Genomic DNA, 19,471 nt, shown 5'->3' with positions numbered 1-19,471 from the left:
TTGAATTTTGAGAGACGAAGGGAGATATTATTTATATAAATATGACTTTTTTTTGATGTTGGTAGTGATAAAACTCAATAATGTTGACCATTGTGCGTCACTTGGACTGCCTACTCACCCCATGTAAATAAATGTTCTAAGTAGGTCGTTGGATTTACTCCGGTTTTATTTTTTTTAACATACACTATTACTTTTATTCCAAAATTTTGATGATTTCGAACTTGGATTTCATTTTCAGTACGTAATTGTTTGTTAAAACTTACCTAATGGTACAAAAGTCAATGCATCGTGCTGCTCTAAGATATTATTTAACTGGTTTTTATCTTTACAATCGAGCATGAACCAGCCCTTGAATCTACAATCACCAATTAATCCTTGCCAAACCTTTGTAATTTTACCGTCGCAAGGTACTGTCTCTTCGGTATCTCTATCTTTGTATGGTTCCGACCAATTGATTCGCTTTGTCACCAACTTATCGAAAAAGCGGATAGATTTTTCATCTCCAAAAGCTACAATTATACCTTTGCCATTTTGAATGTGTAGACAGCATCCTTTCAACTTCAATTGCTTACCGTTGGTTTTGATTTTGTATCTGATACTAGGATTCTGTATTTCGTCAAACATGTAAACAACACACGTGTATTCTAGAGGACTATCATTGCTGTGTGCTTGTAACTGGGATTCCTTCCTTCGTTTCAGGCTTTCTTGATGCCTTATTTCATTTTCTTCGAAATGTTTCCTTTTCCTCTCTGCCACTTGTCTCCGTACGATGGATTCCCATTGAGTTGGATCCGCAATATTGGCATCATTCTCATACACATTCATCATATTCGATAATTTAACCTTGGGCTCTGGTTTTGGTTCTATACCAAGCTTGATTTTCTCCTCCTTCTCCTGTCGTACCAACTTCCTCGTATTCCTTCTGGCCTTTTTCCGTTCGTTTTTCGTTAAGAAAATCTCTGCCACTGGAACAGCTGCCCTAGGCCTTTCAATCGGTACCGGATGTTGAATATACCTAATACTTGGGAATTTATCTTGTGCACCTTCCTCTTCCTCTTCCTCTTCATCATCACTTTCATCGTCCGAATTCAATGTGGAATAATCCAAACTATATTTCTCATGGATGCTACCATCTTTGATATATGGAACATCCCACCATTCCACATCAGGAACGTCCGATAAATCGGTAAAATAAACTTCTTCATGCTTATCAGGTAGTTCCCCTATTTCTATTTTCCGTTCGATTTCCTGCTGTTTCTCCAGTTCAGCTTCCCATCGTATTCTTTCTTCTTCAGACTTTTCACGGTTCTCTTGTCTTAATTTTGCAGCATGCTGGACAACCTCTCCCGGTTCATACCAATGAGACGATACTCTTGCCTTTGGCTCAAAACCATGAGCCTGTACGTCTTGCAAGTATGGGTTTCCACAACGTCTACCTTGAAATCTCAATAAATTGACATTCTCAACACTCAATGCAGAATGCAATTTCCGATTTAACCCTCTATTAGTATTATTATCATTGCCCATTATATGATGATATGATTTTTGTACAAAGGGCCGATTATTCCAGACAATCCGTAGTTACTATTACACATCACCATTTGTCTTTTGTCCATCTCTTCTCTAGCATCGCAATGAACTCTCTCTCATATAGAATCTGAATCACATCTTCACTCTGTAACGCCTATGATGAAATTCACCATGCCCGGGTAATATATCCGAAATTGCACCAACCCCTGATTGTGCGTAGTGTATGGGTGGAAGCCAAAACAGCACAATTTTTCTGTTTTATGGGATGAAAAGAATTACATAAGCGGCCCCTAATTCTCGTTGTTTTTGTGTTCCTCGTGAGTTTCTCAACTCTTTGCTGAAAGGGACAAAGTTCAGTTCCCAGAGAAGGACTTAGGCGGGGAAATCCAGCCCAGGAGAAAGGAAAGCAGAAAAGCTGATGTGATTTTTAACAAGTAGTGTTGCTTTGGAGCTGGAAAAAGTCAGCATAGTAACGTGCGCATCATACACTCTGATTTGCAATGATGGTGCCTCGGAGGGGTGGGTGTCATATGTGGGGCGTGATATCTTACCGTTGGGTATAAATAGTAAGAGAATAAACTCTGGCTTAAATTATTGTTATAAAAGGCTAGCTTGAATATATAGTTAAGGATACCGATCTTAATTCATCTCGTACTTTCCAACCGAAACAAGACTAAAAAGTGAAAAAACATACATAGCTAAGGATAGACTTAACATAGAAATATGGCACATTCTTCTGGTATTCGTAGACCAATTCAGATTCAAGAGTTCGTGATTGCTATTAGAGAATCGTCTGAGCATGAATTACAAGAGATCAGAAAAGAGATCAATAATGCAGTGAAGCATTTACAAAGATCTAACAGAAGGTTAGAAGCGTACGTTGCCAAGCTTAAGGGTGAAGAGGTATTGAACAGACAAGAATTGGACGCGGAAGGGAATTTTTCCGATGATGATATTGATGAGAAGGATTTGCAAGTATTCCAAGACTCATTAGCGGAAAATGGAAAAGTATTGGATAATTATAACGAAAGGCTACAAGCTTTGGACCTAGAAGAACAGCACAGGGCTAGCACTGTATCTTCCGGTGACATCCAATCGGCGTCCACAAAATTAAAAAGATCTTTGCAATCTCAAGGCCGGAGAACCGTTGGCGTGGATTCAGATAATACTGCTGATGCCACTGGTTCCAATAGCATTAACTTATGAACCCATTCCAAACAAAATATATATAATGTACTCATATATTGAAGTATAGTAAAAAAAAAATGAATGAAAGCAAAAATGCATGTTTAAAAGTGTGGGCTGGTATGACCTCGGAAAACTGTATACTTTCAGAGATGAATAAACGCACCCGTTCTGGTTTCTTTCTCTTAGTTTCGGGCTGGTAATCTGCTGGGAAAAACCCTGGAATGAATCTGCTACAGACCATTCTTAACATTTAGCTTTTTCTGTTTCCAGCAGGCTGGGCCGTTCTCTGTGGCATTCATTTTCTTCCATCTGTAAACGTCGATGCGAAAAAAGTCTATCAGGTTCACGTTAACATTTCATTTCATTTTGATATGATCGACATATATACTGTGCCATGGCATGAAAATGTTAAGAACACTTTTGGAGAAAAACATACAGAGAGTCGTTTTGACAGCAATTATTCGGTTGGAAAAGTGGGAACTGCCTGGGTTAATGATTGGTCTCCATCTATAAAGCATCAGGTTCAATTCAAATCGAAACAATTCTTTTTTTCCCTTTAAGGTTGTTTCTCAGTGCTTCATACGTGTTGTCAATATCTTTTTGTGTTCTTATTCGGCCAGACAAAATTTTTTTTTTGGGTCTAATCCACAGCTTTCGCTTCAGTAATTAGATTGTGGTCTTTTCGTTTGTTATTATACCCAGTTCATTTCGTTCCAGCTAGTAATTTTTTTGTTCTTTTTGTTTAAATGGTGATATCGTTGATATATGTCCTTTTACTGATATGTTCAGTTGTCTCGGAGACCCTTAAACTGCCGATAAACCCAAATCGATTAGAATTCGATTTGTGGCCATATAAAAAATGGGAAGTTGACGGCTCGAGTGACGCGTCTAGTTATCAAACTTGTTTCGAAATGAATACGAATATTAAGGCCAAGGATTTACAATTCCTCATTGAAATTGAAGAATTTACTAAATGGAAAGTTAATGTGGATAGGTTTGGTCCAACTACGAGTTCAAAGGGAAAACAGGTTGTCAACATGGATATTTATGACGAAGACCAAAATTTGGTACAGTCAAGACATGGTTTAGAGAATGGGGAAACTGTGCTTTACGTGAGCGTATACGAACATCAGAATTTCCAAATATGCCTTATCAACTTTTCATTAGACTCCTCATGGAATGCCATAGATAGTGTGAAGCAAGTAGCAATTAGCATCACGTCTAATGATCTGATTCAGAAACAGAAGTGGGATTTGATTACTGATGATGATCTCAATTTGTTATCCCAGGGTAGAGATGACCTGTTTTCGTTGGTCAGTGCGGATTCTGGCCAGGAATTGCATGCTTTAGATGTCGATCATAGAAATCTCAACGAATCAACGTTCTCTTATCTACTGGCAAAAGTCACAATATTATTCTGCATCATTGGAGTATGTCATTTGCTGGTATTTCCAATCTTACTGTATAGAATCGTTAGCAAAGGGCAACCGACCAAGAACAAAAATAAAATCAAAAGATAAGGAATAATTATGTCCATAAAACAGTTGATGTATTTGTATATATATTAAACATCAGCACCCTGTATCAGTACAACTTCAATATCAGTCAGTCAGCATTCATCGTATGTTAGTACTTCGAACCGTGACTGACACCTGACAGAACATCTCACTAATGGCCAATTATATCCGGGTAACACCGAATATTAATGTGCATTAGCGAAAAGAAGAAATGAAAAATCTGAACTAATTTCAGTATTGACTTATATGAGCTTGAGATGAGATGCAATGAGATGATGAGAAAAGGCTTATTTCCCTTCTATCAACAGCAATAGAAACATCTGAGTTTAAAGCGAGTTATCTTCTCACGAAGCAGACCCATCTCGTTAAAAAAAAAATCAAATAATATAAGAAGATAATGGGACTTTCGTTAACTGAAAAATCGTTCCTATACGATTCTCTAACATTAGATCCCCCATTAAGACCGGATGGAAGAGGTCCACATCAATTTAGACCATTGGAAGTATCTACTGATTTCCTTCCCAATTCTAATGGATCCAGCCGTGTGATATTAAGCGGAGGAAGCGAGTGTATAGTGAGTGTAAAAACTAAAGTCGTGGACCATACGGTAGAACAAGAATTGCTTGTTGCTGATGTCGACATCCAAGGCCACAGAGATGACTCTCCATTGGTTACCAGCATGTCTTCACTATTATCCAAATTGCTCAAACAAACTATTGATCAGAAAAAGCTAATGCTCACGAAAAGGTACAGTTTCAAACTTTACATTGACGTTTTGGTGCTTGCCTCCAAATCATACCCGATCTCAATGATATCTTTCGCCATTTTCAGCGCTTTGAAAAACACATGGCTACCGAAACTAATATCGAACGACGATGACTTAGAAGTGGAGGAGCTACCCACATTCCATGATTACGATATGGTTAAGCTAGAGGCAGATGCTCCTTTATTGTTTACGTTCGCAATTGTAGGAGACGGTGTTTTTGTGGATCCAACTTTTGAAGAGAGCATAGTATCGAACAATGGCCTTCTAATTACGTGGTACAAAGATAAGGTTACTTCTCCGATAAGATCTGTTGGCTTGAATAACGATAATATCAAAGGGTTCAGTCAGCATCATTTAGAACAAGCGTTCAAGTTAATTCGTCAATACGCACCACATATTGAAAAAGCTTTGGATGCTTCAGATTAAGGAACATTTAAATAGTAAATAGGTACTTTTCAGGGTGTTTATTATAAATGCATATCTATAAATGCTGGATCGAGTACGAATGAACGATAACAGCTGTTGCAGTTTGGATATTCATGGATCTTATTACCCCAGATTGTTTGATTTCTAAGCATAAATCCAACTCCTTTAACAAATGCCCTGGAATACCATGAGCTTCTGTTCCTAGTAAAATGACAGATTTTGATGGAAATTTAAATTCAGAATTCAGTTGAATGGAAGAATCAGTCTGCTCCAATCCAATTAACGTATATCCTTCCAACTTCTTTGCATTCATGTAAGATATTATACCATCGACAGGAACTTCTTCAATAGGCATCCAGCGGTCCGCTGTAACCGCAACATTTTTGAATTGAGGATGCTGTTTGACTCTAATATCATGAATTGTCATAGTACCGACACCCAACACGTCACAGAGTCTACAAATACCTCCGAGATTGGGTGCTTTATCCACTAATGAAGCTACGACAATTAATTCAGATCGTGCAACAGACTCAATGGATTTTTGATTATCGAAATCCAAGACAGCTTCCCAAGCACCACTCTTCGTTTGTAGGGGCGAGTTTTTTGCTAACTCAGTTGAATTTACTAGATTACTACTTCTTTTGGTCAACCATAGTTCACTCTCTTCCGATCCTATTTCAAATTCACCGTCATCGATGTTAATGGCTTTGAATATCTTACTATTTATATATGGAACTTTATGATCCATAATTTTCAATAATACGCCGCCAAATATACTTGTTAACTTAAGGTCGTTATTGATGCTCCAAGTGTTTGCGTCACCGGCTCTGAATTGACCTTGTACTTGGATCTTCTTAGCATCGCTGTATAGCTTAGAAATAATGGATCGCAAAATATTATCTTTGATGTCATCTTCAAAGGTTGGCCAAAACAAAAGAATGAGGGAATTAGAGAAATGTCTAATTAATGGTTTGTTTGAGGAGCAATTAGTTATCAGTTGTGCGACAAATCTTTCCATTGGCCTGAAAAAATGACCTGTCTCCTTCGCTGCCTTCAAAGATAAGAATAACAAACGTTCAACACTTGCTTGTAAAACAGGACGAGAGGTGTCTTCTAAAAGTTTGAACAGAAAGTCCTCATTTGGATTTTTATGATTATCTGTCGCTGTAACCCATAGGTCATATGCAATGAACCATTCTGAATAAACTCTTACTAACGGAGACGATTCTTCCACAAGAGAAGGAATGATATAATCAGAACACAAACCTGTTAGAACATCTTTATCGACTGATTTGATCGATAGAAGGCACAGTTGCCATTTTTGTAATCGTTGAATTTCTTCTGGTCCATCAGTTTTTTTCTTCGCTTTTAACATGTTAGGGTCTTCTTGGAGCATCACCTGCAAAAATTGACGTCTAAACTCCTTGCTTGAATATAAAAGAGCTTTAATTATGCGTGATTTCGTAACCACTTCTGTTGCACCATAAACAAACTTGTATAATCCTCCGTCAATATATAAACCAAGCTTGGAATCAAATAGCTTGGCAATTGCAGGTTTTAAATTGTAGATGTTGAGATTCATACTTTCATGAGTGAAAACATCAGATAGCAACCTAGCAAAGTCCGAATATTGCTGGTTTGGTAGTGAACTTCCATACACTTCCATAAACCCTAAGATTTGCTGGCTGAGAACTGGTTTCAATGTTCTCCTCGAAAAAGATTGATCTAAAATGGCAGTTGCGTAATGAAGCATGATCTTGAAAATAGCCTGATCATTGAGGGCAGATAAGAATGTCGTATAATGGAAGATGCCTCTTATGAGAGCCAAATGCAATGGTTGTTGATTGAGTACCAACCTCTCTTCTATTAAAGAATCCCATATTCTGCACTGTAAACCCATTGCACTATTCAAAACATGTTTCTCCATATCAGTAAGCTCATGCAGTGTTGGGAGAATGTAGACATCTAATATTGATTGACAAAGATAGCTGATTTCAAGATTTCCCAAATAATTTCCATTATCCCTTTCGGCATTTTCTTGCAAGAGATCCAATAATGTATTCAGCTGTTCTTCAGTCAGGGGAGATGATTTGATGCAAATTCTTAGCAACTTGAAGAAATTTGCATAAATTTCATCTTTTAGCTTGAAAGGAAGATTGTTTTCTGATCTTATGTACTCCCCAATTATGCGGTATAAATTAAGCAAATTTTCAAAGGATATGGTGATCTGAGAAGGACTTTGCATAACCTTATCAAACAATGATACAAAAAAGTCGAATTTATCAGGTAAAAACTCGGAGAACAAGCTCTTAAAAATTGGCAGAGGATTAATGGCACCGTAGACAGCTGGCGTAAACTGTGGTAGGTCCAAAATGACTTTAGCTTCCTTGTAGTTATTACTTTCCATTGTCACTAACTCAGTTAAGAAAGCATAATATTCTTCTGATAAATCGGAATAGTTACAATCTGCTTTGACGATCTCAATCAAAAATTGATCCGAGATTTCATAAGGCTCACAATCAAATAATTCATAGGCAAGTACTTGGTACAATGCGTCTTGTGGAACTTCATATCCTTCTAAAGATTGATTATAGTTGACAATACAAAAGTCACGGAAACTGCCTATTGTTCTGGATATGTATTCATAGCCGTTATCACTCTTGACATGCATGGCTAATGTTTGAAGAAATTCAGGAGCAGATAAGTTGGAAAATAGCATATATTTCAAGTAAATGCTTTGAATAGTAGTTTGTAAGATATTCTCTTCACACCGGCACAGGAACAGCATCCTGATTATTTCAATGTGTCTAGTTTCAAAAACTCTTTCTTTCAATTTTTCTACACCACAGAGAACTCCATAAGCAATGTAAATCCTTCCTGCGTCAAACATGTTCCTGAAGTCGTATAAGGCATTCAAAAGCAGCTCGAGAATGGTCCCTTTATCATCTGACGTTAGTAGTATCTCCGCAACAAAATTTGCAACACTTTCTCCATATTCACAATGTTCGTCAGCAACGTTGAAGAAAGAAGCTTGCATTGTAGCAGGTAAGAACACATCGCATAATAACCGGGTATTGGCATTGAATACAGCTTTGTGCTTGATTTGTAGCATCAGTCTAAGCGTGAATTTTCTGACCGATTCCATAGTTGCTCTTAAACCGGTGGATAGAATGATTAAACCCCAACTAGCATGAACATTTGGATCTCCAAAAATATCAAGGATATCTGGCGCAGCCGCCTCACACTGATTCAAAGCGGTATCAATCCCGACAATCTCATATAAGGTGGTAAACTTTTTCCATGATTCAATCTCAGACCTACTTCCACTGAATTGGATAATATCGGTTAGGATGGGTAAGTTATTTTGAGCAAGTAATTGGAGACTCAACTTCATGATAGAGAGCACAATTTTCTTGATTTCATGAACCTCCTGGTTTAGTCCGGATTGTATTAAATTCCAGTAATCTTTTGATTGGGCGAAACTTTGACTTGTTGTTGAGAATCCATCCTCCATTAACATCCTTAAACAAAAGATATAGCCATTTTTTGCAACTGTGATTGGTGCGCTTTCGGTAAGCAAGTTACGTAAAAGAGACCATACGGTTATATCTAGTTTCTCATCCTCTTTGCAGGCTGTAGCGAACGATGGGATCCACCATTTGAACAAAGAAGTCGCCGCATTTGAAAGTTTCTCATCCTTCGATAACGAAAGTAAAAAGAGTAGCTTTCCAATGTTGACACTGTTGGCGATGAGGTCGTTATATGATCCTGAAGCGGACCCTTGAACCAACACTTCAAGAATGTCTAGCAGTTTTGTTCCATCTAAGATCAATCCGTCATCGAGCGAGTTAACTTGAATAAACCCAGATATTCTAATCAGTTGTTGACATTCAACATCAAATAGCATTGTTATATGCGAAAGGATGAATGAGCTCAAATGGGAACTTAGAAAATCATGCATAAATTTATTGCTTTGCTTTAGCTTGGGACAAAGCTTAAGCAATGCAATTAGTTGTTGATCTTTTTCAACTCGCAAACCATCGTCATCATTGACATGTTTAGCGATTACTTCTCCAAGAGTGATAGATAGTCTATTGCCAGTGTTAATGGAGACATCTTCTGTTAGTTCAACCGAACTTAGCACCGAACTAATACCTTCATAATCTTCAGTTTCAATGAGTGAGGAAAGAATCTCTTCTTGTACTGAGGGCGAGATATACCTACCCAAGATTTGCCTTGAGTGGCTCATTATCTGATATAAAAATCCTTACGTTGAAATCAGGTTCTAAAACTATATACATTCCCATAACATGTAATTAAGTTTATCTGGTCTCATCGCATCTCATCTGGTCAGATCGATTTAACTAACCGTAATGGTATAAATGATTTTTCAAGATGCATGTTGATGATGAACAATTGGGCTGCGCCAGAAAAACTTTGGGCCCCGAAACACGTATTAGAAATCGAGAAGACTGTTACCCGAACATGGCAGTTAAGTTACAACTTGTTGACATGTAAAACGCCCCTTATGAATTGACACGAACTTCAATATGAGTAGATAAAGGGTTGAATTAGGAGCATATGAAGAGCTATTTAGTGACCTTATGCAGATAAATTTTGAACCAATGCCGAATTCAGTAACGCATTTAGAAAATAACAGTCCTTCAAGACTTAAAAACAATAAGACTGTTGAGGAGCATAAGGAGCATGAACCTGATTTACAGACGCAGAGCGAGATGAGAAGGGAAAGCAACGGATCTCCCAAAGACACTGCAGTCACGAACCAGAACGGTGATCAACCTCATGAGAATGTAATACATACCCAGATTATCAAAAAGGACAACCCATTTTTCAACTATATGCAGGATAACGTGGACGGAAGTGATGAGAATGGAAAGAATGATGACGATGATGAGAATGCCAAAAACGCCGGAAGTGATGATAACGAGGACCAGCTTCTTCAGCCAAACAGAAGAAAAAATAGTAAGGAACGGCGTAGGAGCTCAGTAGCTACGAGTAAGGATAGTTCGCCAGATGTGCCATATAATACCTTAAACCATAACGCGAGCGGGATGACAAAAGAAGGTAAGAAAAGGGCCCAAATACTCGAGGCAAGTAAAGTATCCGAAGGACAGGGAAGAACATATATCGCTTACGCTATCAAATATGGTGATTCAATTGTGAAGCGGCGTTACAGCGATTTTGAGAGTTTGCGGAAAGTGTTAGTTAAGTTATTTCCAATAAGTTTGATCCCGCCAATTCCTGAAAAGCAATCACTCAAGAGTTACGGAAAAGCAATGACATATTCTAAATCAAGTTACCTATTACCAACGGAAAGCGGAGACTCAGTAGATCTTTCGCTATCAGTAATTAACGGACCGGTTACCACGAATGATGAGAAGCTCATACGGCACAGAATCAGGATGCTTACAAGTTTCTTGAACAGACTCTTGAAAAACCAGGAAATAACAAAGACTTCTATCGTGTACGACTTTTTGGATCCGAACAATAAAAATTGGAACGATCTAATCACAAGCTCTCTTACTATCTCATCATTACCGAAAAGTGTTCTTCAGTGCAATCCAATAGACCCTACAAACACTACAAAAGCACATTCATATTTGCCAGTACCGTCATCATCAACACAACTGCTGGCATCAAAGGACAATCATTCAGCTTCGGACGCTGATGAGTTCACTAAAATTGAAGCGGAATTCAAAAATTACGAACAATTGATACATTCTGGTTTGTATAAATACTCAAGAGCTACTACCAAGGAGGTGAACTATTTACGGGAAGATTTGAAAGGAATCAGCTCTGAGTTTGCACAATTGTCAACTGACGAAACAAAGAACGAGAGTGGACTAGCAGAATTACTTTCACACTCCAGTGATGCATATGGGACTCTGCAAGAAATTCTGGAAACTCTTGTCGGAAATTTGCATTACAACATTAATGAGCCTCTTAGTGAATGTGCCCACATGGCCACTGCTGTGCGGGATTTAATTCATTATAGAAGGTTAAAGTTGATCCAAAAAGATATCTTAGAAAGGACAATACTTTACAAGCGAGGTCAACTCATCAAGTTCCAACAGCAAGAAAACGACCACAAGCAAATAGACAATATGGTAAAGGAAGAGCTTGGTACAAATGGAGCAGTGAATCTAGAAAACCCTGCAGGACCACAAAGCTACTCTGGAAAATTCATAAATAAGTTTACCCAACTTGCAATCATAATTAAGGACTCTGTCAGTTATCAGGAACAAGATCCTGCAGCAGCTGCAAGATCCTTAGAGAAAGAGTTGATACAACTAGATGAAACATTGAAAGTTGCTACTAGTGATCTCGTCGTTATTTCTGAAACTCTAAAGAATACTGAATTACCAAACTTCATTAAAGAACGTGACGAAGAATTGACTCAAATCTTTAAGAATTATGCGAAATATATGAAGGAGAATGCCACTAGAAATCTTGAAATATGGAAAGAGCTACATAATCGCATTCAGGAAGCATAATCAGCTTTTGAATTAACAGATTTTTTTGAATATATACATTTTACATATATGAATTCCACCCTCCCGCGTTTAGATTCTCAACAAGAGCGGCATTAAGGAACGGATATTCATAAACGGCAAAAGTTTTATAGGAAGGGGGATAAATATTTGAACATCTGATACCATTGCCAATCCAATTCTCTTAGAGCTAATTTGAAATTCGTCCTCATCGAGTATCCCTGAACACCTTGTCTATTATGAAAGATAGCACTGAAAACAGTTTTAGCCGTCGTCATATCCTGGTGCGGTTTAGAATTAAGAGCTTTACCAAAAATCAAAAGTAAGCAGCGAACTCGGCCGTTGCTGATCAAAAAATTCTTCTTATATTGCTCTTTCAACGTCTGTTCAATCAGTTGGAGTAATTGAAACTTCGTTGCTTGTATGGCACCATAAGAAGACTTATTTTCCGTAGTGTATAAGCCTTCCGTTGAAGCAATGTCAATTATATAACCGCGATCGTACGCTATCATTTTAGGTAAAATATGCTGAATAATATGCATGCTGCCCGCATACACTGTTCTCATTAACTTTCTCAAACTCACACCTTTCCCCACTTCGGCGTCAGTAAAACTTTTCAAGGAAACCGCATTGATAAATACAGTGATTTGACCAAATCTTACTGAGATATCATCCAAGATTAATCTTGTATATTCAAAGTCAGAAATATCGCACTTGTAAAATGACACTCGATGAGGTTCAATAAGATTTAATGGGTATCTTTTATCAATGAGAATAGTCTTATAGCCCAAGGAATCAAACATTGTAACGAGATGTGACCCAATACCTCTCGAGCCCCCAGCAACTACAACAATGTCCTTTTGTGGACACAATGGTATACCCACAAAAGAGGTAACTAAATCTTCAAGAACTCTAACATATTGAGTACCTTTTTGATCCAACGCAAAATAGTTTAAGCTATTCCAAAACATAGCTACAATCAGAGACCCTTTCTCTGATAAAAACTATTCTATACTATGACCAATGAAAGTTATACCAACTCTAATTGCCATCGTTTTCTTTACTGTCACTAATTGACGTTCTTAGCGTCAATTTTCCAACTTTCTTCATGTTTTGCTCAGAATCATTTTGTCTAGGAAAACCAAATTTACCTTTTCAACTTAGAATAAGAATCATTTGATCCAAGACCAATGGATTAATGAGGGAATCACATAGCAGAAACGACTCTGTTCTACCTACAGAAGCAAATATATCTGACATGAGTAAAAGCATATCTGGCGTGGAGTACATCAGAGTGAAAAGACGTCGGGATGAGGATTCCGTACAGGCTTTGCTCTTAGAAGAGGAGAGAAACGCAAAAAAAGGGAAGTTCGTGTTCAAGCTATCTAAGACTGTAGAGCTTGAGACTCCCGATGTTAACAGTCCACTATTGAAATTGAGTAATGAGAACAATGATAAAAAAATGGTTTACGTTCTTGAAAGGGAACGGGAGCGCCAGGCAGCGTCAGAATTGCAAGAAGAGCTACCGGATAGCATTGCGGAAATGCTAAATGACTATCTTAAGATAAAGGAGAAGGACTCACCAGAGCACAAGAAACGCAAGGCAAGTCGAAAACATTCAAAATCATATACAGCTCCGATCTTGCCTCCTACAGATTACGTTTACGATGTGTATGTGAAACAAACCATACCAGAAGATGAGGAGGAGTTCGTTTTCGATAAGAGTACTATCGGATACATCAGAATCGTTGAGCATAATGGGGACATGATCCCAGAAGAAGAAGTAGATCCAGAGAAAACAATGTTGACTGACGATGAGGATTCAAATGAGGAAGATTATTATCAGAACGATTATCCGGAAGATGAAGACGATGACAGATCAATTTTTATTGGAAGTGACGAAGATAGGACGGATTCAGAAGATATAGTATACCTTGACGAATTAAATGATGAACTGGATCAAAATTATAATGTGGACGGTGAGCAGGCTAACGAAACCACCAATGATAATGGTGATGAGTTTGATGCATTATTTCAAAATTACGGAGAATCTTCCAATCTTTTGAGCTCGTTGAATGCCAATAATTACGTCGACTTTGACTACGACGACGATGACCATGCCGATAGTGATAATGACAACGGTAAATACGACGGTGACTTTGTCAATTTGAAGCCAGAGGCTGATGACGATCACGATACTGGAATGGACGTAGATGATCAGACATTCAAGAGAAATTACTTCTTCCCAACTGACAAAGACGATGAAGATGCTATACACAGAGATCGTATATTCGGCAAGCTGCAAAAGATGATAGATAAAGTGTGATTAATTTGGTCGTTTTGGATGTCTGACACAATTCCCTTGTTGTGAGTCAGATATTCTTTGGGATGGGGAATGGATCATTGAAAAACTGCGGGACTGTTATTCTATTATGTACAGGTGTTCCAAAGAGGAATTTTTGCGGTTTTTTTTTTTTTGAGATGAGAACTACAACCGCTAGGTTCCACAGAAAAAGTCGTTGATACTGTGAAATGTCTGGGTGTTTGGTGAAAAATTTCTGAAGTCTCATTTCCTGCGTCTGCAAGATTGACCAACTTTCACCAATTGCAAAGCTCTAGGTTAACAAAGATGATGTGCAAGCATTCCCAGTTATACTTGGCTCCTGCATTGTTTGTTGAAACAGGCGTTAATTACAGTATTACAGTATTACAGTTGAGTGCATTTGCTTTGTTTTGGTTTTGGTTTTCAGATAGGCTGTGAGCGAATACAACAAGACAAGATGAAGTACATTCAAACTGACCAAGTCCTAGATGTCCCAGAAGGTGTTACCGTCCAAATCAGATCCAGAAACATCAAGGTTACTGGTCCAAGAGGTGTTTTGACTAAGAACTTGAAGCACATCGATGTTACCTTCACCAAGGTCTCTAACAGACAAATCAAGATCACCGTTCACAACGGTGACAGAAAGCACGTTGCTGCTTTGAGAACTGTCAAGTCTTTGATTTCCAACTTGATCACTGGTGTTACCAAGGGTTACAAGTACAAGTTGAGATACGTTTACGCGCATTTCCCAATCAACGTTAACGTCATTGAAAAGGACGGTGCTAAGTTCATCGAAATCAGAAACTTCTTGGGTGACAAGAAGGTCAGAGAAGTTCCAGTCAGAGATGGTGTTTCTGTTGACTTCTCCACCAACCAAAAGGACGAAATTGTCTTGTCTGGTAACTCCGTCGAAAACGTTTCCCAAAACGCTGCTGACATCCAACAAATCTGTCGTGTCAGAAACAAGGATATCCGTAAGTTCTTGGATGGTATCTACGTTTCCGAAAAGGGTCTAATCGAGGAAGAAGAATAAACTAATCTCAATTACAATTAATTAATGTCGTTGCTATTATTTTTTTTCGATTGGTTTCGCTTACATATATGTTTATATATACATAATTAATATTATATGTACTGCTTAAAAACTCCAACTTCTGTTTCTAAGTTACCTTCCAAATAATGCGGATGCCTTTGCAACCATCTGTAGATATGTAGTAAGTTTGCCGTTACTTTGGAATAACAGATATATCTTATCAGTTTCGTTGGCAACCAAAATGGAGAGGTCAATGGCTTCTTGAACGAATGTAGATACCTTCAAGTTCTCCGATGCGGAAATCAAATTGTTGTGCAACTCCATAATCAAAAATGGAGTGTATAAGGCCCGTATTTCATACAGAACGTCTGAATCATTCACTTCTTCATTGTCTATCAGGTCTACCAAAAATGTCGTTACTAACTTTATGATTGTGTTCGAGAAACCTTTGAATTGCTTAATTAGGGATCGCAAGTTCGACTCGGTATTGAAAAGTTGCGATGATTTTACCCACTCTTCTTGCTTTTTGAAGGTAGATAATAACGATGTATATTGTAAGAGTTCCGTAGTTTTCAAATCATGATCCTCTTCCTGTGAAGATAGCCTTTCTAACTGATATTCTTTTAACAAATTGGGTACATCATGGTTGTCAACAAATAACTCAAGCGCTTTTACTTTACCGTTTATCAAGAAGCGCCTCGATAACGCAATTATAGTATCAATACTATCAGTATAGAGTCCGTTCTCAATTAGCCATTCAACACCATTCATTAACCTTTGATCCACTTCACTAACTTCGTTAGTCAACTCTATGTCACTATCAACAATGTAATATTGATCCGTTTCTTCAAAAATTCGCTGAGCGGTTCTTCTGAGTATATTAGCAATCGGTAAACCCAAATATTTGGAGATTTCCATTTGTTTTTGTCTGAGATTAGGATCAATGAGATTGGTGAGGAAGAATGAATAAGTTTCTACAATTTCCTCTTGTGATAAGAAACTAACAAAGACTGGTATAACATCGTATAACCCATAGTAGGATAGTAGTGAGATGTATGATGTTAATAATTTCGACTTATTTGAAATGTCTATGGTATCTGGTGACACAATATCAAGGAATATGGTTAAATTTGTGAGAATTCTTAGCAAGTACGATTCGTTGAATAGCGCGTTGTCTTCATCTCGCCCTTTAATAACATCCAATAGCATATCTGTCGATGATTTCATGACCGGTTCTATGGTGTTCAAAAGTACTGATGCAGTCAACACCCTAATCGGATGCTCGCTCTCATCTGGATATTTTGCAGCAAGAATATTCAAAACCTGGGATAAACTTGGACAAGCGGTATCCATATCAGTGATCAACTCATCATTGTCAACTCTTCCATGTTCTATCAAATAGTTTTCCATGGTAACATTCCAAATTTGATTTACGTATATTAGCAATTCAGTTTCCCAGTCCAGCCCGTCTATCCTCAAATTTGTAGGAGAATCGCCCGAAAGATAGGTATATATAGCGGCTTCATAAGGATCCAGTAAGGGATCCTGAGATAAGGCATATACACTTCTTCTCCACAAGGCATGTTTTTTAATCCCTTGTTGACTTGCATATTCGTCGGTCATATCCGTATCGACGTTTGGATCCACATAGGATTCCATTCCTCTCAGTATAAGATTAAGAGTTAAATTATCTGTAAATTCACACTCTTCTGTCAATTTCTCAAATTGACCAGCCAAGAGAAGGCGGAACGCATATACGAAGAAAGCATGATCATTTTGACGATCATCAGGCTGAAGATTCGTTGTTGGATCTCTTAAGATCGAATCCGAATCCATGCTTTTCACAGTGCCTGCTATCATGGAACTCGACCATTTTGTAGTACATAAACTAGATGGTCTCTCTGGGATGCCAATGTTAGCCTCAAGCCATGACTTTATTAACCAGATTTCATATATCCCCTTATTTGATTGCAACAACTGTTTTTGGAATACTACGTTCGAATTGTATGAATGAACGTTAATATCTTTGTCAACTGTCTCTGATGTTCGATATTCCACTAACAAGCCAACAAGATCCCAAAACTTGGCCTCTAGTTCCCAGTTCTGGAACTGTTCATTATCATTCTCCTCTCCAGATTCTGCAATTTCCAATGCCTCTTCTCCGGCAATGGACCTGAAGTCTTGCACTATAGAGAACGGGTCAAGAGACGCTTCATCGCTCAACACTCTTGCCTGATATTCCTTCAAGATTTGTCCGAACTTCAGGTGAGTTTCCTGGGAACGGTTGAAGTCAACGTCCATCTCGTTTTATTGCCGAAGTTCGCAGTTCGGATTCCCTTCTATGCACCGCCTGCTCAATTTTATACCAGCTTTTAACATATCCACGATGAGTGAATCGTAAACAGTGAATACCATTATATGGTTAGCTAAGTATTTTGATGAAATCGATATTAAGAAATCAACATTCGTCTTAGATGATCTAGGACACATATTTACTGGTGAAGTGAACATAAGCAAGCAGCGTTTGCTCAAAGCATACTTAAAACGGTACTGCCTTGCACTGAAAGAATATTGGTACTCATATACTTGCAGAAAGTAACGATTTGACGGTCAATTATCCTATATACATGCAAGCTTTACTTCTGTTTTCACGTTCAGCTGCCGTTTCTTACCTTATTATCATGTATAGATCTTAATGATTTCCGGGTAACCACGAGTTTCTCTTTTTCTCCTGCTCTTCATTCCTATGATTCATCACATCTTCGACAATATTGAAAAGTTTGAACAAAATTGATGGAATGATTAACATGATGAGCGGAGCAGACAGAGCAGCAAGCTACGTCAAAAGGATTACTCAAAAGCCTTGTGTGTCCTTTGTTGAAAATTTCCCACAATCCAGTACACTAGAATAGTGTTACGACATCATTATAGTCGAATTCTGAGATTATACATCCGATACATTTGTTTTTGAAACGCTGAGAAATAGTAAACCGTTAACAAAACACAAATGTCTACATTCGGTCAAATTTTCCGTGTAACCACTTACGGTGAATCACACTGTAAATCTGTTGGTTGTATTGTTGATGGTGTTCCACCTGGAATGTCTCTAACCGAAGATGACATTCAACCTCAATTGACTAGAAGAAGACCAGGTCAATCGAAACTATCTACCCCAAGAAATGAAAAGGATCGCGTTGAGATTCAATCCGGTACTGAATTCGGTAAGACACTTGGTACTCCAATCGGTATGCTTGTGAAAAACGAGGATCAAAGACCTCACGATTACAGTGATATGGACAATTACCCAAGACCTTCGCATGCTGATTTCACTTACAGCAGCAAGTATGGCATCAAAGCTTCTTCTGGTGGTGGAAGATCATCAGCAAGAGAGACAATTGGTCGTGTTGCTGCTGGTGCCATTGCTGAAAAGTTCCTAAAACAGTTATCCAACGTTGAAATTGTTGCCTTTGTCACCCAAATCGGTGCTGTCAAGATGAACAGAGATCCACAGGATCCAAAATTCCAACAGGTTCTGAATACCATCACAAGAGAAAAAGTTGATGCCGCTGGCCCAATTAGATGCCCGGATTCATCTGTCGCTGATGCTATGGTGAAGGAAATTGAAAGATACAGAGGTGAAAAGGATTCCATTGGTGGTGTTGTCACGTGTGTCATCAGAAATCTACCTGCGGGCCTTGGTGAACCTTGTTTCGATAAATTAGAAGCCTTGCTAGCACATGCTATGCTCTCAATCCCAGCTTCCAAGGGTTTCGAGATTGGTTCCGGATTCGATGGCGTTTGTTTGCCAGGTTCTAAGCATAACGATCCCTTCTACTTCGATGAGGACACCGGAAGACTAAGAACAAAGACGAACAACTCTGGTGGTATTCAAGGTGGTATCTCAAATGGAGAAAACATCTACTTCTCTGTACCTTTCAAATCTGCAGCTACTATTTCTCAAGAACAAGCTACTGCTACCTACGACGGTAAATCTGGTATTCTAGCTGCTAAAGGTAGACACGACCCTTCTGTCACCCCAAGAGCCACCCCAATTGTGGAAGCAATGGCTGCCCTTGTCTTGGCTGATGCTGTACTAATCCAAAAGTCAAGAGAAGCCGCAATCTCAATTGTCTCTTAGAATATCTCAATGTAAAAAGCTTTTGCACTTCAAAATAC

General features: G+C 38.3%; 11 protein-coding genes across 11 annotated transcripts; 7 read left to right on the top strand and 4 right to left on the bottom strand.

Annotated features, from left to right (window-relative positions):
* Positions 1-252: 252 nt before the first annotated feature.
* On the bottom strand, positions 253-1,527 carry PRP3 (U4/U6-U5 snRNP complex subunit PRP3; the record flags this gene model as incomplete). The annotated part of the gene is made up of 1 exon (XM_454368.1): positions 253-1,527. One exon carries the CDS (start codon positions 1,525-1,527, stop codon positions 253-255), a length of 1,275 nt encoding a protein of 424 aa, XP_454368.1.
* Positions 1,528-2,253: 726 nt separating this feature from the next.
* Positions 2,254-2,736, top strand: TMA17 (Tma17p; the record flags this gene model as incomplete). The annotated part of the gene is made up of 1 exon (XM_454367.1): positions 2,254-2,736. One exon carries the CDS (start codon positions 2,254-2,256, stop codon positions 2,734-2,736), a length of 483 nt encoding a protein of 160 aa, XP_454367.1.
* A 728-nt stretch (positions 2,737-3,464) lies between these two features.
* RRT6 (Rrt6p) lies at positions 3,465-4,238 on the top strand (the record flags this gene model as incomplete). The annotated part of the gene is made up of 1 exon (XM_454366.1): positions 3,465-4,238. One exon carries the CDS (start codon positions 3,465-3,467, stop codon positions 4,236-4,238), a length of 774 nt encoding a protein of 257 aa, XP_454366.1.
* Positions 4,239-4,632: 394 nt separating this feature from the next.
* RRP42 (exosome non-catalytic core subunit RRP42) lies at positions 4,633-5,427 on the top strand (the record flags this gene model as incomplete). The annotated part of the gene is made up of 1 exon (XM_454365.1): positions 4,633-5,427. The coding sequence occupies one exon, from the start codon at positions 4,633-4,635 to the stop codon at positions 5,425-5,427; it is 795 nt and encodes a 264-aa protein (XP_454365.1).
* Positions 5,428-5,482: 55 nt separating this feature from the next.
* Positions 5,483-9,676, bottom strand: TRM3 (tRNA (guanosine(18)-2'-O)-methyltransferase; the record flags this gene model as incomplete). Its single annotated transcript, XM_454364.1, has 1 exon — positions 5,483-9,676. One exon carries the CDS (start codon positions 9,674-9,676, stop codon positions 5,483-5,485), a length of 4,194 nt encoding a protein of 1,397 aa, XP_454364.1.
* Positions 9,677-10,031: 355 nt separating this feature from the next.
* On the top strand, positions 10,032-11,942 carry ATG20 (Atg20p; the record flags this gene model as incomplete). The annotated part of the gene is made up of 1 exon (XM_454363.1): positions 10,032-11,942. The coding sequence occupies one exon, from the start codon at positions 10,032-10,034 to the stop codon at positions 11,940-11,942; it is 1,911 nt and encodes a 636-aa protein (XP_454363.1).
* Positions 11,943-12,067: 125 nt separating this feature from the next.
* On the bottom strand, positions 12,068-12,910 carry KLLA0_E09153g (short-chain dehydrogenase/reductase; the record flags this gene model as incomplete). The annotated part of the gene is made up of 1 exon (XM_454362.1): positions 12,068-12,910. One exon carries the CDS (start codon positions 12,908-12,910, stop codon positions 12,068-12,070), a length of 843 nt encoding a protein of 280 aa, XP_454362.1.
* A 227-nt stretch (positions 12,911-13,137) lies between these two features.
* On the top strand, positions 13,138-14,265 carry IWR1 (Iwr1p; the record flags this gene model as incomplete). Its single annotated transcript, XM_454361.1, has 1 exon — positions 13,138-14,265. The coding sequence occupies one exon, from the start codon at positions 13,138-13,140 to the stop codon at positions 14,263-14,265; it is 1,128 nt and encodes a 375-aa protein (XP_454361.1).
* A 454-nt stretch (positions 14,266-14,719) lies between these two features.
* Positions 14,720-15,295, top strand: RPL9A (60S ribosomal protein uL6; the record flags this gene model as incomplete). The annotated part of the gene is made up of 1 exon (XM_454360.1): positions 14,720-15,295. One exon carries the CDS (start codon positions 14,720-14,722, stop codon positions 15,293-15,295), a length of 576 nt encoding a protein of 191 aa, XP_454360.1.
* Positions 15,296-15,427: 132 nt separating this feature from the next.
* NUP84 (Nup84p) lies at positions 15,428-17,596 on the bottom strand (the record flags this gene model as incomplete). Its single annotated transcript, XM_454359.1, has 1 exon — positions 15,428-17,596. One exon carries the CDS (start codon positions 17,594-17,596, stop codon positions 15,428-15,430), a length of 2,169 nt encoding a protein of 722 aa, XP_454359.1.
* A 706-nt stretch (positions 17,597-18,302) lies between these two features.
* On the top strand, positions 18,303-19,433 carry ARO2 (bifunctional chorismate synthase/riboflavin reductase [NAD(P)H] ARO2; the record flags this gene model as incomplete). The annotated part of the gene is made up of 1 exon (XM_454358.1): positions 18,303-19,433. One exon carries the CDS (start codon positions 18,303-18,305, stop codon positions 19,431-19,433), a length of 1,131 nt encoding a protein of 376 aa, XP_454358.1.
* Positions 19,434-19,471: the final 38 nt, after the last annotated feature.

Source organism: Kluyveromyces lactis (assembly GCF_000002515.2).
Source record: "Kluyveromyces lactis strain NRRL Y-1140 chromosome E complete sequence".
In the NCBI taxonomy this organism is placed as follows: Eukaryota; Fungi; Ascomycota; class Saccharomycetes; order Saccharomycetales; family Saccharomycetaceae; genus Kluyveromyces; species Kluyveromyces lactis.
The sequence above is the reverse complement of the archived record's forward strand: the minus strand, read 5'-3'. Positions and strand labels throughout refer to the sequence as shown.